At 48.6% G+C, this 21,547-nt stretch overlaps 1 protein-coding gene across 2 annotated transcripts in view; it reads left to right on the top strand.

The window, feature by feature from the left end:
- ADAM19 (ADAM metallopeptidase domain 19) overlaps window positions 1-21,547 on the top strand; it is an 87,249-nt gene that overhangs the window by 61,528 nt on the left and 4,174 nt on the right. Inside the window, exons 10-22 of one of the 2 annotated variants that reach the window (XM_058281439.1) lie at window positions 232-316; window positions 1,464-1,603; window positions 3,407-3,584; window positions 6,051-6,140; window positions 7,839-8,034; window positions 9,794-9,902; window positions 11,170-11,374; window positions 12,096-12,173; window positions 12,289-12,397; window positions 13,386-13,530; window positions 14,344-14,428; window positions 14,767-14,991; window positions 21,285-21,434. In XM_058281439.1, the coding sequence (XP_058137422.1) occupies window positions 232-316; window positions 1,464-1,603; window positions 3,407-3,584; window positions 6,051-6,140; window positions 7,839-8,034; window positions 9,794-9,902; window positions 11,170-11,374; window positions 12,096-12,173; window positions 12,289-12,397; window positions 13,386-13,530; window positions 14,344-14,428; window positions 14,767-14,991; window positions 21,285-21,434 (1,795 nt within the window). The remainder of the gene's footprint in view (window positions 1-231; window positions 317-1,463; window positions 1,604-3,406; window positions 3,585-6,050; window positions 6,141-7,838; window positions 8,035-9,793; window positions 9,903-11,169; window positions 11,375-12,095; window positions 12,174-12,288; window positions 12,398-13,385; window positions 13,531-14,343; window positions 14,429-14,766; window positions 14,992-21,284; window positions 21,435-21,547) is intronic. The other variant, XR_011646988.1, reaches the window with a different exon arrangement.

Below are 21,547 nucleotides of genomic sequence, written 5' to 3'. Positions count from 1 at the left end.
CCTTTCTCTCTGCTCCTCTGGAGCAGTGTGGGAGGAGGTGAGAGGAAGTGAGAGGTGTGGTTGACCTGGAAGTTGTCCAGTTGGCTTGGATACCAGGGCCCCTGCCCTTGGGAGTAACCTGGGAATGTCAGTGGGGCCAAGGAGCACCGTGATGGCCATTTGCCCCCTTGGGCCCTGGGAGCAGTCCCCTCACCCACCACCTGAGTCACTCTCTCTCCTTCTCTCCTGCAGGGGCATGCCCTTCCACGGGACCACCATCGGCCTGGCTCCCCTCATGGCCATGTGCTCTGTGTACCAATCGGGAGGTGTCAACGTGGTGAGTCTCAGCCCACATGCTGGTGCCGCAGAGGGCAATAGAGCTGCCTCACGAGACAGGCGGTCATCTTTTAGAAAATAATTTGATATTTATTGTTGCAAGAAGAAAGCTTTGACATGAAATAGGGCAATTGCTTTAAATGAAGCCACTAGGCTGTAAGAGACAGAGGTGAATTTTCATTTATTGTAGTTTATTCCCAATTCCAAGCTCTGGGGACCCTGAAGCTGTTATATTAATACATCACTAAAACCCCCCTCGTATGTTCCAAACCCAGGGCATAGTGAGATAATAGAGATGAGGATTTATCCCAGGTTTTGCCCTGTTATGTATGTCCTTATAAAACAGGAGCTCAGGGTCACAGGGGAATCTGTCTTCTTTTGAAATTCTCTCTGACTTTGTGAGAGTGTTTTTGAGTATTCACTTTTGAAGTTTATATTGAGAAGGTCTCCTCGCCAGTTCTTAATGACAAATGTAGCTCAGAAACTAAAAGCACAGGGTGTTGAGTCAGAACTGCTGGGGTTCAAATAGCAGCAGCGATGTGACTTTGGGCAATTTAATGAGTTTCCTCAACTGTAAAACAGAGAGACTACTTTTACAGTTTATAATCTCAGGATTAGAATGAGAATTCAATGAAGTAATGCCAGAAACACATGTAGGTTTTCATCAATCTTTTTTTGCTATTTCTGTTCTTGTTTTTCTATTTCTTTAGCTTTCACTTCCTATGATTAAGCGTCATGCACCATTTCAGGTGCTGGGCCTGGTATGGACCTATCTTGGGGCTCTCTTGGAAAACCCTGGGCCAAGTGTACCCTATGTTAGTCTCCTTACATCCTGGAGAGATATATGTTAAAAGGAAAGATAGAGAAAATCCACCTTTTTCCTTTATTGAGAAAGCATTTATTTATCTTCATTATTGGGTCAGACGTAGTCTCCAACCTTTAGGAACTAGGGAAACATGGACTTTTAAACATTTGGCTTCCTAATGATGTCAGTGGATTTCAGCTTGTTGTGGAAGCATATATGGAGTGTCTGTTTGCTCAGTGACAATGGAATCAATGTAGAGCAGCAAGGCCTGGCTAAGGAAAAAGCTGGGATGTGCACAGGAGGCCAGAGCTCTAACCTTGACCTGAACTCTCTCCCTGAGCAGGACCACTCTGAGAATGCCATTGGAGTGGCTTCCACCATGGCCCATGAAATGGGCCACAACTTTGGCATGAGCCACGATTCTGCAAATTGCTGCTTTGCCAGTGCAGCTGATGGGGGGTGCATCATGGCAGCCGCCACTGGGTGAGTCAAGCAGAAGCGCCAGGAAGGGTGGGGATGCGGAGGATGACAGAGCAAGCATGAGCAATGGGACACAAGAGTTCCTCCCAGTTGGTCCCAGGGACTTCTGCTATGTTTTTGGTGGGAGCGTTGGTGAGAAATAGGGTTTTTTAAATAAAGAAATTGGAAGAGAACAAAGGAGGCAGGTCTGTGGAAGGGGGCAGTAGATTTCTGGTGGGTCTGATGCCAGTGGGACCCTTGATATGCTTAAGACCCTGTCTTAGGGTCCTTAGCTGTAAAATTGACCTGATCCCTGTGTCTTATTCATGAGTTTTGGTTGAAGACCCATTTTGATAATAGCTACAACCCTGAGTCCCTCCATCCCAAGGGAGTTTGATCTGTGTTGTTAGGTCCCAGGCTTGATTGAAAACTCTGATGTAGCCCCCAGAACAAGAAGGAAGGGGAGTATCCACACACTCCAGAATGACTCCTCAGGGAATTTACAGGGTGCATTTACTACAGCAATAAGGACAAGGCAGCTGCATCTCTCTGTAGTCGTGAGGGATTCCTAAAACCAGGGCCTTTGAAGGAGAATTCTAGGGTTTCTTGCAAGGAACTTATCTCTTAATGGCTGGACTCAGCACAAAGCATTGGGTTCTTCCAGGACTTGAGCCATTCCTCGGAGATGTCACAATGGGAGCTTATGTTCCCCCAACCCCAAACCATTAGGGCCTGCTTAAGGCTCTTAGAAAATGGTGTTTTGGTGTTTCAGTGTTTCCGAGAGGAAATGCAGCTTTCTTGGAGTTCTAGTGGTCAGTGTTTTTTCATTACTTCTTGGCTGTAACTCACAAAGGATGATGTTTTACATGCAGGATATAACTCCATAAATCACCCCCAAATCTCTATGAGCTCACCCCTGCTCTTCTAATCTAAAAAGCCTATCTGAAGGCAAACGTTTGAGAGTTATATTAATTGCTACTCCAATTCATAAATATTACTATTTACAAGTATTACCTGTAACTTATGACATGCCTGACATATGTTTGAGAGTTATATTAATTGCTACTCCAATTCATAAATATTACTATTTATGAATATTATCTGTAACTTATGACATGCCTAAAAACTGAAGGAAACCCTCCAGTGTTTAACCTTTAATTAGTTTAAAGAATCTGATCCAGATAACTCTCCCTTTGTAGACCAAAGTGGTGATACTGACCCGTTATCAAGGGAATATATGACTTTTGATTCCCCTAGCCCCTCCCCCCTCAATAGTGGGACCCCAGACTTTTCACTGTCTTTTGTGATTAAGAAGATGCATGGCTGGTTGAGTTTGGAGTACCATTTGAATTCTTAGAGAAGAGCTCACTGACCCATGAAGAAATTAAACCCATGACCTTGGTCTTTTTGGCCTGGTGCTCTGACACAGGAAAATATACATCTATTGTCAGCTTCAGGAAACATTTCGGTTGGCTGGTATTTTATTCATTAATTCTAAGACTCAAGTGATCTATTGCAGAGCCCTCATGATCCTTTTCTCACTGCAGTCCCCTCATGCAAGAGGCAGAAATTGTTCTTTCTCATTTTCACATATATCCTCCACGAAGAGTAAAAAAAAAAATTCTGACACGGTTAATATTTCATCATTAAGGATGAAAGAGTTCTAAGTTAATGTATTGTGAATGTGCTAAGAGGGTGGAATGTATGTGTCTGGGGCTCTGGAGTTTGAGTCCAGGTGGAATTATCCTGAAGGGTAACAAGATTGACAAATGTTTTGGTTGCTTAACACCCAGACTCCCAAGTGATTTCAGTCTTATTCTTTGCTAGGCATCCCTTTCCCAAAGTGTTCAATGGATGCAACAGAAAGGAGCTGGACAGGTATCTGCGGTCAGGCGGTGGGATGTGTCTCTCCAACATGCCAGACACCAGGATGATTTACGGAGGCCAGAGGTGTGGGAACGGGTACCTGGAAGACGGGGAGGAGTGTGACTGTGGGGAGGAAGAGGTAAGGTATCATGTGGATGGTTGTGTGAGGGGGGATGTATTGGTTTTGAAGCCCAAGGTCAAAATAGAATGCTGTAGTGGAACTTTCTTAAGCCACAGGCATTTCCTATTCATGTCTATCAAGGACCCCATCAAAAATAGGATATGGAGAGTAAGCCTTCAGTGTGGACCATTTCTGCAGCCTCTCCCAGCTGGGCTTGGTCCTGTTGGGCCCAAGGTCAGAGCAGAGTTCTCTCCTGGAAGGCCTGGGTCTAACCAAGAGCCACAATCCTATGGCATGATGTCTGCTGCTTCCCCAGTAGAGCTGCAGGTGGCCTCTTCGGCCCTCCAGCTGCACTGCATTTTTTCTGAAGGTCACACAGTGGATATATGGACCTTAACCTGGGCCTTAGGAGGATGCTTAAAATAGCAAGCTCGACTGTTTAGCCTGGAGCAGAGATGATTGAATGGGGATGTTGAAAGTGCTGTCAAATTTCGAAAGGGCTGCTATGAGGAAGAAGGCGCAGAACCGTTTATGTATAAGCTTTTCTTCCTTCTGATTTTCGGAGTGAGTGAGGAGGGTGTATGGTGTAGCTCAGTCATTTTTAAAAGATGCCTATCATTCTGCAAAAAGCAGAACTGGATGGTTTCATCCCTATTTTTTGAAGGATAAAAAATATATACGTTAACATATGCCTAACAATTTGGGGGAGGACTACATGAGTAACGGTTAACTTTGGAGTCAGGATTCAGGGTTGGTAAATGTGAAAAAAAACTTTGATTTTGTAACCTTCTCTGTTGTTGTTGTTGTTTTTTCAACCCCATTATGCAGTTTTGAGAATAAAAATAAGTAGGTAAATATGGCAGCATCCCACCCACCCCTCCACGGGTCCCTCGAGGTCAGCCCAGACCTCTATGGAAGCAAGGAGTTGTGCTAGCATAGAGGGCCAGGAGGGTTGGGGAGCAGCCTGTGAGTGGGCTCAGCCAGTTTGGCTTATATTCAGAGCAGCTCTTCATTCAGGGAATATTTACTGAGCCTGGGGAACTGCACTGGGTGCTGGGAATATGATGAAGAGCAAAAATCGACGTGGTCCTTGTCCTTAGGCTGCTTACCTTCTAGTAGGGGAAACACACTTTGACCAAAGAATTGCAGAAGTATAGAAATACAATCCACAGCAAATGCTAGGAGGGACAGATTACCTGGTGCTGTGAACACATATGATGGGAGGGGAGCTGCCTTACTTGGTGACAGTGTGGCCTCAGCCTGTTGGCTGAGTTGGGAGTTAGCGAGGAGCCACATAGAGGAGGAGCCTACAGCTCGAGGCGGGATGAAGCATGGCCTGCTAGAAGGAGGGAAATGCTCCTGGGCCTGGAGCCCAGAGTCCGGAGAAGGATGGTGGGAGCTGAATAAGAGGAAGTGTCCTGTTCCTTCTCTTAGGGAAGACAGGCAGCTAGGTATCACAGTCAGGCTCAGGGATGTGTCTCTGCGACATGCTGGCCTTGGGACAGTTATGGCTATGACGTGGCCCCAGGCAGGCATGGCTTGAATTGAGCTCCCCCGCTTGCCAGGTGTGTGCCTTGGCCAGCTGCTGGATCCCCACCTGTGAAAGGGGAGATGCTACCTCATGAAGCTGTGATGGGCCTGTGCATGGTGCCTGGCCCAGTGTCAAGAAAGGCTCTGCAGATCAGCCAGAGAACATAGTAGGAGCATGATAAAGGATCTCACCATCTTTTTAAAATCTCATGCTGTACAGCAGCAAATTAGGACCTTTGGCCAGGAAGGGAGGATAATAAGGATGCCCTAGACACCTTCTGTTGTGGGAAGGTTCAGTATAGGGAGGGGTTGGGACAATAGAAGAAGAGAGAGAACCTAGGAAACAGGCCCCAGGAGTTGACATAAACCATGCTCAGATGGTCACAGCACACCCTTGCTCCCACTGGCTTCTTTTCATGGGGCGGCCAGGCCTGGGGCTGCAGGGGACATGGAGGGCAGCAGCAGCAGACAGGGGCTCTGGATATTCTTTGATACATTGTTTACATTGATTGCTGAGTTCTGGAAACCCATCTAAATGTTCACTAGGAAGGGCTGAAGAAAGCAAATCATGTGTTAGGAGAACATATGATGACAGAGGAAAGTGCGCATATTAAGATAAAAAGTGGTATGGATACTATGATTTTGTAAAACAAATATTTATCTATAGCTGTGTATAAAAAGGCCTGGAAAAATAGTCACACCCCCAATGTGGTTATGTCCAGTTTGTGGTATATCCTGATGACTGTGCCTATGTAAGTTCTTTATAATAAAATAGACATCCCCTCAGTGATAAAGACAGAAAATGATTTTTCTGGGAGCTCGAGCCCCAGGGGCGTTTGAGGACAGGGGTGGGCAGATGCAGGAGGTGGTGAGGACTGTCCCTGCCAGCCTCCCTGTCGCCCTGCCTGCCGCCCCCAAGACCCCACTCATGCCCCACCTCTGTGTCTCCCCCAGGAGTGTAATAACCCCTGCTGCAATGCTTCTAACTGCACCCTGAGAGGAGGAGCGGAATGTGCCCACGGCGCCTGCTGCCACCTGTGCAAGGTAAGGCCTCCCTGCCCTGGGTTCTGGCCTCACAGCAGATGGCTCTTCAGGTGACAGCCGGCTTCGGTCTCCATCCAGGGGGGTGGGGGAGAGGTGGCGTTAAAGTTTCAGAAGCATGGAGCTGGAAAGGACCTTTGAATGAAGTTTATTATTTCGTATATTGGGCCTCCCTGAGCTCAGATCATCCCAGAGGACTGTGCCTTCTGGGAAGTGGTAAAGTTTATTTTTTTTTAAGTGTCTAGAGAGAGTAGGCTTGGTTTTATTTGGTGATAATAATAGTAGTGGTAACAATTATTATTACTATTTTGGTTTGGGTTAACATGGATGGATTTATTAGATGCCAGGGGCTATGCTGAGCATTTTATATATGGTATTTCCTTTTCATCTTCCAAGAAGCCCCATGAAACATATATTATTATCCTTATTTTAAGATGAGAAAACTGAGGCTTAAAGGGAATAAGTGGCTTATCCAGGATCACAGAGCTAGGGGAAGGAGCTGAACCCGGGATTCCCTGACTCTGAAGCCCACATCCTTAATATTGATCTGGAAAATCAATATCTCATTCCTAGCACTATTACATAGGTCTATAATTCTTATTCACAATTCTGTAATCTAGAAAGTCCTGAAAACTGAAGTTAAAAAAACCACAAAACTCCTTTGGTGGCAAAACTTGACCTGAACTAATAGGAAACTAATTATAATCATTAAAAATTATATACCTCCCTGAAAGTGAAGTGTTAGATTTCATTTCAGAAATACTAATGTGTTTGATTATAAAGTGCAATCCTGGGCCTTGCTGGAATGGTTATGTCATATGCACATGTTATGTAATATGCAGCATATTTGTATAGATGTCAGTATTGGTATTTGTGTTACATAATGTACAATGAGTGTATGTATACACAAACATATGTAGGTATGTGGGTATAATACCTGCTTTCTGAAATCTACAAAGTCTGAAATCCATCTGCCCTACCACTTACTCCTTGCTCATTATGTATCAAGTACTGTTCAGGTATTTTACTCTAACTCATTTGTTCCTCATGACAGTCCCTGAGAGATTTAGTTCCCCATTTAAAAGTGAGGGAGCTGAGGCACAGAGGCTAAGTGGCTGGCCAGGGCCCCATCCGGGATTGAACCCAGGGAGGCTGGCTCCGGGGGCTGCCGCTCGCCTCCACGCTGCTCCCAGTGGTAGAGCTGCGTTCCACCCTCTCCTGTGTTCATGTGTATGTGTCTTGGTGTATACCTTAGTGGGCCTGACTGCCACTTGCTAAGCCTGAGGGTCTGGAGACATCACATACCCTCTTTGAGCCTCTGGTTTTATCATCTGTAAAACAGGGATAATTGTATTAACTAGGACTATCATGAACACTACATGAAGTCACATTTGGACTGGGCCGTTAAGCTAGAAATGTAGCTATTATTACTGCGACATTTTGTAAACTGTAAATTGTTGCATAATATTATTTCTTACCCACTTAAGATTGCTATGAAGAGGGGGTGCGTTGGCACTTGTGAAAACACCTCGAAAACCATGAATATTCTAAAGTTGATGAGGGGTTGTGCGCAGGAGGTCGTGTAAAACCTGCTGTGAAATAATGGCCGTGGGAGCTCCCGGTCGGCAGGAGTGACGCCCGCGGGGCGCTTGGGCAGGCGGGTGCTTCACCGTGTTTCTTCCCCTCTCGCTCCTCGCTCAGCTGCTGGCCCCTGGCACCCTGTGCCGCGAGCAGGCGCGACAGTGCGACCTCCCCGAGTTCTGCACGGGCAAATCTCCGCACTGCCCCACCAACTTCTACCAGCTGGACGGCACCCCGTGCGAGGGCGGCCAGGCCTACTGCTACAACGGCATGTGCCTCACCTACCAGGAGCAGTGCCAGCAGCTGTGGGGGCCGGGTAAGGGCACTCCCGGGCAGCGCGGCCCCCTCCACCCCAGCACTTCCTTCCCCGCTGGCCTCCCCTCTCCAGGCACTCCGGGCAGCCTAGAATCCTGGCTGCGGAATGGCCTCCCCAGGTGACGGAAGGAGGTGATGGTTATGCAGTATCGCAAATGTCGTTGATGGGCTGAGTTCACTTAGAAAGGGCAAATTTTATGGTCTACATGTGTTCCATGTCCCAGTCTGCCAGGTGTGCCATAATGAATACCACAGACTACTTGGTTTAAATAACAGGAATTTGCTGTCCCACAGTTCGGGAAGCCAGAAGTCCAAACTCAAGGTGTCGACAGGGCCAGGCTTCCTCCAGTGCAGCTTTCTGGTGGTGACCTGGTGGCCGTCCATAACTCACGTCTGCCTTCGTTGCATGGCCCTCGTCTCCTGTCTCCTGGCCGTGTCCAAACTTCCTCTGCTTCTAGGGAATCCGGGCACCGGGGTTTAAGGCCCACCCTGGCTTAGTTTGGCATCATCTTAACTAATAGGGTCTTTGAAGATCCTATTTACAAATGAGTTCACACCCTCAGGAGTGGGGCTTCGGGCTTCCGAATGTCTTTGTGAGAAACATAATTCAATCCATAACACTACAATAAAAAATCAAATGAAAAACAAAACCTGGTGCTTCCACTTCCTACCTTTTCCACCCACTTGACTTAGGATAGCCTTTTTCAGGGAGATCCAGTGGACAGCATTTGTCCCAGATCTTGGATGTTTTAAATTCTCGGAGTAGGTAAATGGATAAGAATAGAATAATCAATTGAAAAATGGGCAGAGGATGGAGGCAGAAAAGTTGAAATGCAAATGGCCCTTAACTATGAAAAGGTGTTTAACCTCACTCATTTTAAGGGAAAGAACTCTGAGATGGGATTTTCGATATATCAGATTGGCAAAGATGGAAAAGTCTGATAGCAGAGTGTTGGGGAGGATGCAGGGAAACAGATTGGAACCGCTTCATGGAAAAAGTAGTTTGGGGGTATCAGAATTTTAAATACATATGCCATTGGGCCCATCAATCCCAGTAATTAGCAATGGAGCCTGTGCTTATACTTGTCCATGCATGTGAAAGCTGTTCATTGCAGCATTGTTAGTTATAGCGATAGCAACTTCTATGTCCTTCAGGAGGAGACCGATTAAATTAATTCTGGTACATCCATACCACTTGCAAAAAAGGAGATAGGTCTGTATTTACTGAATAAGAGTCTCTCTTACCAGAAATTTCCAAGTGAGCAATGCCAGGTGCAGAACAGTGGGTAGCATGTGCCTCCATTCTTTGTTAGATTGTTTCTGAAGACGCACAAGAAACTGTTAATTATGGTTACTTCTCCAGGGTGTAGGGGTAGGAGCGATATGGATGGGATCACAAATTCCAAAGACATACTTTGTATCTTTAAAATTTTGTGCATATATTCCTTATTTTTAAAACCCTTAACCAGGGACAGGGCTTCTTCCTTAGAGAGAGGGCTTAGCATACAAACCTCCCACAGATGTACATCCTCAGTCAGATATCAAGGACCAGTGTGAAAGCTTTTTCTTTGAGTAGCTTTTGATGAGGAGGTAGGGGTGGAACAGCCCGATGGGGAGTACAGGAAGAAGAGGCTGAGCATCCCTCCCAAAAAGCTTTCCTAACTTCCTGGTTTTACCAAGAGCTGGCTTTGCCTTTTGGGGGGTCTCTGACTTCCTGCGCTGGCTGTGGTACTGATAAGTATTGTTTCTTCCCTGCCCAGGAGCCTGGCCTGCCCCTGACCTCTGCTTCGAAAAGGTGAATGTGGCAGGAGACACCTTTGGAAACTGTGGGAAGAACATGGATGGTAAACTTAAGAAGTGCAACAAGAGGTGATGACCGTGGGGCAGACCCTATAAAATGAGGAGTGACAAAGAATTTCCTGCTCTGTCCTCACTTCCCACCCAGTTCAGCAGCTTGGCTGGCCCTAGAGCTGGACCTTTAAATAAATGGGTCAAAATTAATCATCTATTCTGGACCCGATGTTTGACAATGCACCATTCAGCCTTAAGGAAGTGGGAGGGAGGGAGTGGGTGGCAATGTTTCCTAAAAAGCTAGTCAGTCTTCCTTGTGTGGCTTTCTTATAGTAAGTAGGGCAGGGAATTGCCCTTGAGTCCTAATTATACTCTTGAATAGCCCATCACTCATTCTCACCGAACATCCATCATCCATTCATCCGTCCATCTACCCACCTACCCACTATCTGATGAGGGTTTCCCATGTGCCAGATACTATGCTGAGTGCTAGGGGAGATAAGGGAGATCAAGACTCACTTCTGCCTCTGTGGAACTTTTAATTATTAATGACAATACAGTGCGGTAATGGGAATATAGATGGAGCCACCTATCCTGATGTTAGTAGGTCAGGGTGGTTGCCTAAGCTGAGAGCTGAAGAAATTACCTAGGTGAGCAAAGTGAGGAATGGTGCTGGAGTGTGGAGGCTGCAGTGGGAGAAAACTGGCAGCTGCAAAAACTGATAGACTGATGAAGTATAATGTTGGGACGCAATGGAGAGGGTATAATGGGATGCATTGCTGTGAAATGAGCCTGGATTTTGGAGCAGGGGCCAGACCGTTGAAAGCCTTGAACATGTGCCTAGGGGCATTTGGACTTTGGCTTTGAGAGCAGAGTGGAAATTGGGCCCCAGTGAGGCAAGACTGGAGGTCGGGAGAGCGGTTTCCTGCTGTCCAGGTAGAGAGAATGATCGCGTGAATTAGGATCAATATGTAGGAGGGAGGATTGACGGGGTTTGAAAATTGCTTTTGAACTCAGGGGTGAGGGCGAATGGGGATTCCAGGATGACCCCAGGCTTCTGGCTGGAGCACTGGGGTGGATGGTGGTGCAAGCAGCAGAAGGGCAGGTGGCGCATGCCAGGTGGCTGTCCTGGCAGTGAGGAGCCTCCAAGGCACCGGGGAGCGCCACTCCCTTCTCTTGGTCTGAGTCCACATGGGATCTCTCCTGGTGGGTGCCTTGACGACACTCATGGGCCAGACCTTGGCGGCCCCTGCCCCCTCTGAAGCCTGCGCTTACGGTCAGGATAGACCAGAGCTCCTCCCTGCCTCTGGTTGCATCTCCTTCCTTCCCTCTCTCCCGGGCCCAGGGATGCCAAGTGTGGGAAGATCCAGTGTCTGAGTTCTGAGGACCGGCCGCTGGAGTCCAACGCGGTGTCCATCGACACCTCTGTCATCGTGAATGGGAGGACGGTCCAATGCCGGGGCACCCATGTCTACCGCAGCCCCGACGAGGAGGCTGACGTGCTGGACCCTGGCCTGGTGATGACTGGGACCAAGTGCGGCTACAACCACGTGAGTCCCTTCCTCCGCCCCACCTGGGGGCTGAGCTGCCGACGGGAGCGAGCCACGGGAGCGAGCCACGGGAGCGACGGGGAAGTGTGAGCTCAAGGGAGGCTGCCTGGGTTCAGATCCCAGCTTTGCCATCTCTCCGTGTCTCAGTGGCTTCTTTGTAAGTCATGTATAATAATAGCAAGCGCCGACCTCATAGAATCGTTATGAGGATTAAATGAGAAAACCCATGGCAAATATTTAGACGGGTTAGTCATTGTTTTTAATCATCATCATTAATTTTCATATGAATTGAGAGATGACTGGAGTCAGGGAAGCCCAGTGGATATAGTGGGTCCCATGTCATAAAGTTAACTCTGAGAATGAAATTTTAAAAGTATATGAAACACTTGGCACCTGGCACAGAGTAGACTGCTATAACCATTATTATCTTTAAAGATAATATCAAAATTAGTATATATATAAAATTAAGTGATTAACTCATGATCCACATTTAGCAGTGTATAACATAACACACATTTAATGTATTGTTAAATGTAATATTTGTTTTCTCTGCAGTCACAGCAGTAACATGAGGATTTAGTTAACCACTATCCCATCAGTTTTTCACCCCGATGACTCAGTTGAAGGGGGCTGCCCTTGGTTCTAAATGCATAGCCCGGGTCTGGTTCCCAGCTAGTAGCCCTTCAGCTGTACTGATGGCTCCATTTCCTCCCCACTGCAGATTTGCTTTAAGGGGCAGTGCCGGAACACCTCCTTTCTTGAAACGGAAGACTGCGGGAAGAAGTGCAACGGCCACGGGGTATGTGTAGCCGGCTCCCGCTTTGGGCAGAAGTGGACGTGGACGGGGCCGCGGGAGGCTGGGGTTCACGGCGGTGCCCGCTGCGCGCTGACGCCCTGCCCTTCCCTCGCTCTAGGTCTGCAACAACAACCAGAACTGCCACTGCTTCCAGGGCTGGGCCCCGCCCTTCTGCAGCACACCCGGCCTGGGGGGCAGCATCGACAGCGGGCCTATGCCCCCCGAGAGTGAGTGCCCAGCTCTCTCGGGGCCTCCTCCTGCTCTCCGGAGGAGAGGCGGGCACGGTGGAGCACAGGCTGCACACTGAGGGTGTCTGCCTGGAGTCGCTCCGACTCCTGATTCCGTAGAAGAGGAATCCAAGAAAAAGGGAGGCAGGTCGGCCGGCGTGGAGATGCAGCTCCTGACTGCTCCTCCCACCCACATAGCCACCGAATAATCCCGTGCTTTTTGGGGAGATTGGGATAACCAAGTCCTTCTCTGGTGTTTAAAAATAACCATAAGCCTAGGGCACATTACGGTGGTTTAGATTTCCTTGGACAGAGGAAAGTTAAAATGGGGCAGTAGATACTCAGAACAGTTTTGTCAGGTTTTAGTGGAAATCTCAGGGATTCTAGCCTTCTAGCTTTCTTTTTTTTTAATAGTAGCAAAATAATTTTTTTTAAACTCTTCACGGAAGAACCCCCAGTATATAAACAAAAATAGTGTTTTATTGATAGGAAAATATGTTTTGCAATTTGTGAGAACATTTAAGCAGTACTGACGGAAACAAGCGTGGAATTGTGGGTTCTAGGGAATGGGTCTAGTCTGCGATCCATCTAAATCTCTCATGTTTTGTGTTGGTTGCTTTGTGTCCAGGAAGATCATAATCCAGGCTGAAAACTTATGGCCAATGATAAGAGAGTTTTACATGTTTGCCTTGAAAGGGGCTCTGATTAAATGGACACAGCTGGAGAACATTATTCATTAGGAGGTCTACACAAAGCAAGTAAACCTGACTGTTTAAGCTAAAGCTAATCTTTTACCATTTGTCCATAATGAGTGTTTTTTAATTATAATTTTTAATTTCAGAAAAAGTAGTACAAATTACATGTGAACCAAATAGCTCAAGAGGAATCAGGGATACCCTGCTTGAAATCCACTGTTTTAGCCCAAACAGCTTCTCAAGCTCTTGTTTGGGAGAATCTCTGACGTGGTTTCCTGGTCTGTTGCCGGCAGGTGTTGCTCCCGTGGTAGCGGGAGTGCTTGCAGGCCTCTTTGTGCTGGCGGTCCTCATGCTGATGTACTACTACTGTGGGCAGAACCACAAACTGGGTCAACTCAAGCCCTCAGCCCTCCCTTCCAAGTTGAGGCAACAGTTCAGGTAGGACAGGATTTCATGAAAGACTTGGGATCCACTTGTGGATCCTAAAACTCTGCAGATAGTAAAGGAGTTGGCGGTGACGGGTCATGCTGGTACATGGGTCATGCAAGGTACATGCTGCCCTCTCCCTTTTTGCCAGGCCCCATGACCATGGCAGACACTACTACTTGATCTTACTCTCACCACTGAGCCTGGTCATCAATTCAAAATCCTTAGCAGAATGCTCTGAACCAGTTCAAGTTGGAATGGGAAATGAAACCTATTTGTCATCCTGTATCTAATTGATCTGTTCTCCATTTTAAAGAACAGGAAACCAAAGACACAGAGAAAGGATGATTAGCCTATCAGTCACAGAGTGACTCAAGACAAACTTTTTTTTAAAGTGATTAATTTCTTTGGACATTGAGGATGTATAGTTTCTGAGTTTCATATTACTTCATACTTGTTCTGAAGAGGATTTTAAACCCTAGGCCTTTCTGGATCTATACGTGAGGGGGATTGGCCTATGGGTCTTTGTGTGTCCTTAGGAGAAGAGGGGCCTTGGAAGGGCGACGAGGTAGTACTGAAGAAACTCTGCTTTGTATGAGATTCCCTTTCCTTGGGAGTTTTCCATTGGCCAGACTCAAGTCTTCACACCTGAGAAGCCGAAGTTTAGGAAGATAAATCCCGCCCTCTCCAGAGCAGGCTCAGGCAGCACCTGTCTTGGGGAAGCTCTGGCTGCTTGCTGGCTGTGCTCGGGTGGAGTGAACTCAGTCACCAGCCCTTGCTGACATCTGCCACCCTCTTCCTTCCTCCCCCATCCCTTGTTTCTAGTTGTCCCTTCAGGGTGTCTCAGAACAGCGGAACTGGCCATGCCAACCCAACTTTCAAGTTGCAGACGCCCCAGGGTAAGCGAAAGGTAAGAGCTCTTTGCATCATCCAACTTGCCTAATTTCTTGTACCTCTCAGGACCCTGCTGTATTTTTCTAAGCGCTTTCACAGGCCCTGTCATGTTGGCCATAAAAGCCATTTTATTGGTTTGAGAGACATGTCAGTTTTCCCTGACATCTCCTAATGACGTTCAAGGTTGGCTCTGACCCTGTAGGCATCCTGGGAGATTTCCTGGGCCATTGAGTCCTGTAGGTCACGGCTCTGCCTCTGTTCGTCTCGATGAGATACACAGGGGACAGGACATCTGAGTTCTGAAGTGCAGTGAGCATTCCTTCTTCTCAGATGTTCCTTGTCTTATGTGTCCAGGTGGCCAACACCCCCGAAACCAAACCGAAGCCCTCCCAGCCTCCTCCCCGGCCTCCTCCAGACTATCTGTGTAGCCGGTCCTCTCCTGCACCACTGCCGGCCCATCCTGGCAGGACTCTGAGGAGCTCCCCAGGAGCTGGGTTTCAAGTAGAGAGGAAGGAATCGCCGAGGAGGCCTCCCCCAAGCCGGTCGGTGCCCCCTGTACCAAATTCCATCCTCTCCCAGGTAAGGGGGTTCTCAGCAACCCTGGGCCAGCGGCATGGCTTGTAAGGCTGCTGGCTGTGGGGATTTCAGAGGCTGGGTCATGGGCTTCTGCCTGTCCTGCATTCTGGTGACTACAGGAAGCATACAAAGGGTTAGAGCAGCGGGCATGGGCTCATGTAATCCCCAGGCAGCCCCAGACCACAGGGGTTTCCTCCTTGATCGGCCTGTTCATTTCATGACATGCCACTATCTGTCTTGCCCTTAAAACTAACTTCTTTGAGTTCCCTGTCCTCTTCTCACCTCTAATTTTTGCAAATCTGTTCCTTCTGCCTGATACAATCCCTTTTCCCATTGCATGGCCAAGTCCTCTCCATCCTCAGTTACCTCTTAGATGCTGCTTCCCCTGTACAGCCCTCTCTGAGCTCCAAGTCTGTGTGGTGCCCCTATACTTCTCTTTTCATAGTATTTATCTTTCCAAGTTGTACCTGTCAGTATCTTCCACTAGTCGGGAAGCCTTGCTGAGAGATGTTCCCCTGATGCCTTGCTCATTCGAGGGGCAGATGGGGGGGCAGGGCCTCTGGGAGGTGTGGGTGGGGGCTATCCTCTCCCACCACTGCTGTCCAGGGGCAGCAGAGGCCCCCCTGCCCAGCAGCCTGTTCGCCCAGCACGTCTGCTCTGACAGAGCTGGCGGTGCCTTCCGGCAGCAGGTCCCCCAGCTCAGGCACAGGTGTTTCCTGGGCGGTGGCCAGGCATGGGGCTTTGAGAACACAGCCTTTGTGTTTTGGTTGTGAGGGATTGGGGCTGCTTTACTTGGACATGATCCAGAGGGCTCCACTAGGGGCCTAGGCTACCTCAGATCCTGCAGGCTGTGCGGGTGGCACCAGGTTTTGGGGGGTCCCTGGGACACGGGGCATCAATATGAAGAGCTGAGAGCATCTGTTTGATTCTCTGATATGAAGCTGCTTCTCACTGATTCTTCTCATCTGAGGCAGGAATAGGATGATGGTAAATTCCATGAGGAAAGGGAGGGGAAAGAGATTGACAGGGTGTGGGAGGGGGAAGGGGAAAAAAGCAAGAGGAGGATGGAGTAGAGAGAGAAAGAGGAGAGAGGCGAGGAAGCGGGACAAAGGCATCTCTGTAGAAACAGGCTATAAAGGGAGAACCGAGGCTCAGGGAGGGAGCAGGCCACTCAGACCATTGTTCCTAAAAAACCCACCCAGGAGCCTTGTACAGAGAAGAAGGGCTGGCCTCATTGAGGGCAGGAAGGCAGCAGGGCTCCTGCAGCAGAGGCTCCCGCCAGCCCGGCTCCTGCGCTCCCTGGTGGCTGCTGGCAGGAGGCCAGAGTGCAGAGGTGGTCTGGCCAGTGACAGACACCCCGAAACCTAGATCCAAGCCTGGCTCTTCCTGGGCCCCAAGGGCAGGCTGTGGAGGCAGCTGCTCTGAAGGGAGGCTGCAGGCGTGAGATGAGGGTGGCTGCCACCTCCTCCACACCCTTCCAAGAAGTGTCTCCCTTAACCCTGTTTCCTAGCTGAGGCAGACGAGTCTCAGAGTCACAGGAACTCACCCGACATGCCACAGTTTGTAAGTGGAGGAGCCTAACTCCAAACCCCCATCCACCCTGTAACCAGGCCCGGGCTTGGTCTCCTGCCTCAACCGAGTGAGACACCACCCTACCCTGGGGGCACCCACAGCCTGGAGGTTCTCTCAGCGCTGGGTGCCATGGGTCAGCCTGGAAGGGTGGTGGTAGAACTTCACCATTCTTTTATTCTTTCAGCCCATGTGCGTTGAGCATCTGCTCTGTGCCTGGCAGTGATGCTGCCACCTCGTGGAGCTCACGCTCTGCTGGGGAAGAGGCTCGGACATGTGGGGCGTGTGGTTAGAACAGTGACGAGCACTACGGAGGAGGAGAGGCGCGAGCCTCTTCCCTGAGGAGGTGACATTGAGCCGAGACAGGAAGGATGAGCAGGAGCTAACCAGGCTGTGAAGGGTCAGGGAGGAGACCTAAAGGCCCGTGTGGCCGGGCCCAGGGAGCCTTGGGCTGAGGCTGGAGAGCCAGGAGGGGCCCTACCAGGCCAGGCCTCGGTCAAGACCTTGATCCGCTGTCCATGGAAAGGAGGCAGCGGTGGGGCATTGGGGATGCAATCGGATTTGCCATTTACAAGGATCACTTTTTAGGCTACCTTGAGGTAAGAGGAAGGAGGCAGAGCACCTGGGAGGAGGCCCATGGATACTTCTGGAGCAGCTACTCTTCTATTTTTCACCTGAGTGGGAATTACATAGGTGTGTTTGTTCCATCTGTGAGAGTTTACCTAGTTGTATACTTAGTTATAGTCATCTTTTTATAGGTATGTTACACTTCAATGTTTAAAAAAGCTTAATAAAATAAAATGCTCGTTGTGGCGGCAGCGTGAATGTGTGGTCAGAGGACAACGTTGGATGTGTGGATGTGCTAGTTAGTCCGAATGGAGATGATGGTGGCTTGGAGCAGAGGAGTGGCAGGGGTGATGGAGAGAAGCAGAGGAGAGGTCTGTAAAGAATGAAAAAGACAGGCTTGGGGAAGGACTGCCAGGTGGAGGGATCCAGCTTATGCTGCCTGACTGATGGAGGTGCCTTTTGCTGAGGAAGGGAGCTGTGGGCCAGAGTGGTTCCGAGACTGTTCGTGCCTCTGGAAAACAGGCTGGGTCATACCAGCTGAGGCCTGTGGCCAGATGTGCTTCTGGGAGGTGTAGTGCTGACAAGCTATTGAGGCTCCTGCCCAGATAACACCTTCCCACCATCACCATCACCATCTCCATCTCCATCACCACCTCCACCACCCCCACCATCTCCACCACCGTCACCACCTCTACCACCTCCACCACCTCCACCACCATCACCATCTCCATCACCACCTCCACCACCCCACCACCATCACCATCACCATCTCTCCATCACCACCTCCAACACCCCCACCATCTCCACCACTATCACCATCTCCACCACCTCCACCACCTCCACCACCATCACCATCTCCATCACCACCTCCACCACCCCACCACCATCACCATCACCATCTCTCCATCACCACCTCCAACACCCCCACCATCTCCACCACTATCACCATCTCCACCACCTCCACCACCATCACTATCTCCATCACCACCTCCACCACCCCACCACCATCACCATCACCACCCCCACAACCTCTACCACCTCCACCACTATCACCACCTCCATCACCAACTCCACCACCTCTATCATCTCCACCACCCCATCACCTCCATCACCTCCACCACCTCCACCACCTCCACCACCTCTATCACCTCTGTGACTATCGCCACCTCCATCACCTCCACCACCTCCGTGACTATCACCACCTCCATCACTGTCACCACCTCCATCACTTTCACCACCTCCACCACCTCCATCTTCATCACCTCCACCACCATCATCACCTCCACCATCTCCCCTGCCCAGTTGCTCATTTTGTACAGGAAGGGAGCAGAGTGTTTCCCAGCTGCAAGCTGACATCTGCATCCAGCTGTTTCTTCCCCCAGAAGGTCTTTCTTTCCTGACCTCTAGCAGCCACTGCAATTTAGCAGATCTCCTGGGCTGGGGAGGGTGGGGGACGGCATTGTTCTGCAGGGAAGGGATGGTCCAGGAGAATATGGATTTTTAGTCCAAAGAATCTGCTGCTCTTCTTGTTCTCTGAGCTTCTGTTTCTGCTCTCAGTTTTCTTTTTTTTATTCATTTTTTAAAAAAATATTACATTAAAAAAATATGAAGTCCCATTCAACCCCACCGCCCCCACCCCCCACTCCCCCCACAGCAACACTCTCTCCCATCATCATGACACATCCATTGCATTTGGTAAGTACATCTCTGGGCATTGCTGCACCTCATGATCAATGGTCCACATCATAGCCCATACTCTCCCATGTTCCATCCAGTGGGCCCTGGGAGGATCTACAGTGTCTGGTAATTGTCCCTGAAGCACCACCCAGGACAACTCCAAGTCCCAAAAACACCTCCACATCTCATCTCTTCCTCCCATTCCCCGCACCCAGCAGCCACCATGGCTACTTTTCCCACACCAATGCCACATTTTCTCTGTGGACCTTGGATTGGTTGTGTCCATTGCACTTCTATGTCAAGAGGGGGCTTAGATTCCACATGGATACTGGATGCAATCCTCCTGCTTTCAGTTGTAGACACTCTAGGCTCCATGGTGTGGTGGTTGACATTCTTCAACTCCATGCTAGCTGAGTGGGGTAAGTCCAATAAATCAGAGTGTAGGAGTTGAAGTCTGTTGAGGTTCAGGGCTTGGCTATCATATTGTCAGTCCAGAGATTCAAATCCCCTAGATATATCTTAAACCCCAGCACCAACTACAATTCCAATAAAGTAGCATGAAAGTCCCGTGAAAAGAGATCCCATCTGAGTCCAGTTCCATCATGCAGAAACACCAGCTCCAAAAAAGGGACAACTGACATGGCAGTGAACCCCATCTGCCATGACCATAGAACCCGTGGGTCTCTTTTCTGCTCTCAGTTTTCTGATGGCTGTGAAACTTCTTGTGGAACATCCCGGTCCTCATTCTTACGTTTGTTAGTGACCCTCTGGAGAAGGGTAACAAGTCAAGGGCAATGGGACTGGAACTCCCACCTGTGGGACTGGCTTCTCTTAAATCCCACCAGCTTGCAGAACTGTGTGTAGCATTTTTTATCCCTTTAACATTTTTTTTCAGCCACAAAAGAAATGCATGTTCATTGTAAGAAATCTGACTAGTAGAGAAATTTATTTATTCAGTTAATATGAATTGAGCACTTACTGTATATGAAGCACTGTTCTGGAAGCCTAAGATGTATCAGTGACCCAAACAGGCAATGACCTCTGCCCCAGCTTCCCTTCTAGTGAGAAAAGACAGAAAAATTAAAATCCACTTAATAAGTAAGTATATTATATAGTATTTTGAAGGAGATAAGTGATGTAGAAAAAAAAATGAAAAGATCAGGATAAAAAGGGCTGGGATTGCCCTCAGGGGAGTGTTGTAATTTTAAATTAGGTAGTCAGGGAAAGCCATATTGAGAAGGTGCTAAAAACACAGAGGTAATATAAAAGCACAGAGGAAAAAATCCCTGTTAATTGTCCCACTCACAGACAACCGTGTGAAAAAATGTGGTCTTTTTTAAATTTTTTTTTAATTTAAAAAAAATTTTTAAAGATTTTTTATCTCCCCCCCCCCCCCCCCCCCCGTTGTCTGCTCTCTCTGTCCATTTACTGTGTGTTTTCCTGTGCCCGCTTATATTCTGGTCAGCAGCACTGTGAATCTGTGTCTCTTTTTCTTGTGTCATCTTGCTGTGTCAGCTCTCTGTGTGTGCGGCGCCATTCCTGGGCAGGCTGCACTTTTTTTGCACTGGGTGGCTCTCCTTATGGGGTGCACTCCTTGTACGTGGGGCTCCCCTACGTGTGGGACATGCCTGCGTGGCACGGCACTCCTTGTGCGCATCAGCACTGCGCATGGGCCAGCTGCACATGGGTCAGGGAGGCCCCGGGTTTGAACCATGGACCTCCCATGTGGTAGACAGATGCTCTAACCACCGGGCCAAGCCCGCTTCCCTAATTTTATTTTTATTTGCAAAGGTAATATTCATATATACTCTTGTTAAAAAAACAACAAACATTGAGTGTTTACCTGGCCCCCCCCCACACCCATCCCAGTTCTCTTTCAGAGGTGACCTCTATTATCCATTTGGTCTGTAGCCTTCCTGCCATTTTTCTCTTCCTTTGTGTGCATACATGTGTGTATGTGGTGACTTATTTTAAGTAATCCGTCCTCCCCTACAGTCTGTGTTTCAGCTTGCTATTTTTACTTAACAGCCAATCTTGAACGTCACTCCACATCAGCACATATCTATCTATTTCATTGCTTTTATATCGTGCACCCTATTTCACTGTATAGAATTTTAGTTATATCTCAGTTGATGGAAATTTTAATGATTTATAGTTTCTTGCTGTCAGAAATAGTGCTGCGAGAAACATCCTTGCAGTGTCATTTTTGTGCACATGTGCAAATAGTTGTCTAGCATCATAGTAAGTGGACTTACTAGATAAAAGAATAATCATTTCTAATTTTAATAGATGAGTCCACTTTGCTCCCCAGAACGACTTTTTCCTGAGCCTATGACCATTAAATACACAAATACACACTCTTCCCTGGGATCACATGGTATATATACCCTTTTCACTTGATTTTGACCTGTAATATGTCCACATCATTTTCTTTTGAGGGCATCTTGCTGGCCTTTGAGTGAGGCTTGTTGCTTTGTCTCCAGGATTTCTCCAGGCCCCGGGCGCCCCAGAAGGCACTCCCAGCTAACCCGGTGCCGGGCCGCAAGACCCTCCCAAGGCCAGGCGGCCCGTGCACACTGCCGCCCCCTGCTGATCCACAGCAGGCCCAGCCTCTGGCAGCGCCTGCCCCCAAGGTGAGTCTCAGGAAGGCCTTGAGGCAAAAGCTGGTGCCAGAAGGTTCTGGGGAGGGCAGTAGGTGGCAGAGAAGACAAACCAGTTCATGCTGCTTGTCATCTGGGCTCAACTT

Source organism: Dasypus novemcinctus, chromosome 2, assembly GCF_030445035.2.
Source record: "Dasypus novemcinctus isolate mDasNov1 chromosome 2, mDasNov1.1.hap2, whole genome shotgun sequence".
NCBI lineage: Eukaryota > Metazoa > Chordata > Mammalia > Cingulata > Dasypodidae > Dasypus > Dasypus novemcinctus.
This window is presented reverse-complemented; position numbering and strand designations above follow the sequence as displayed.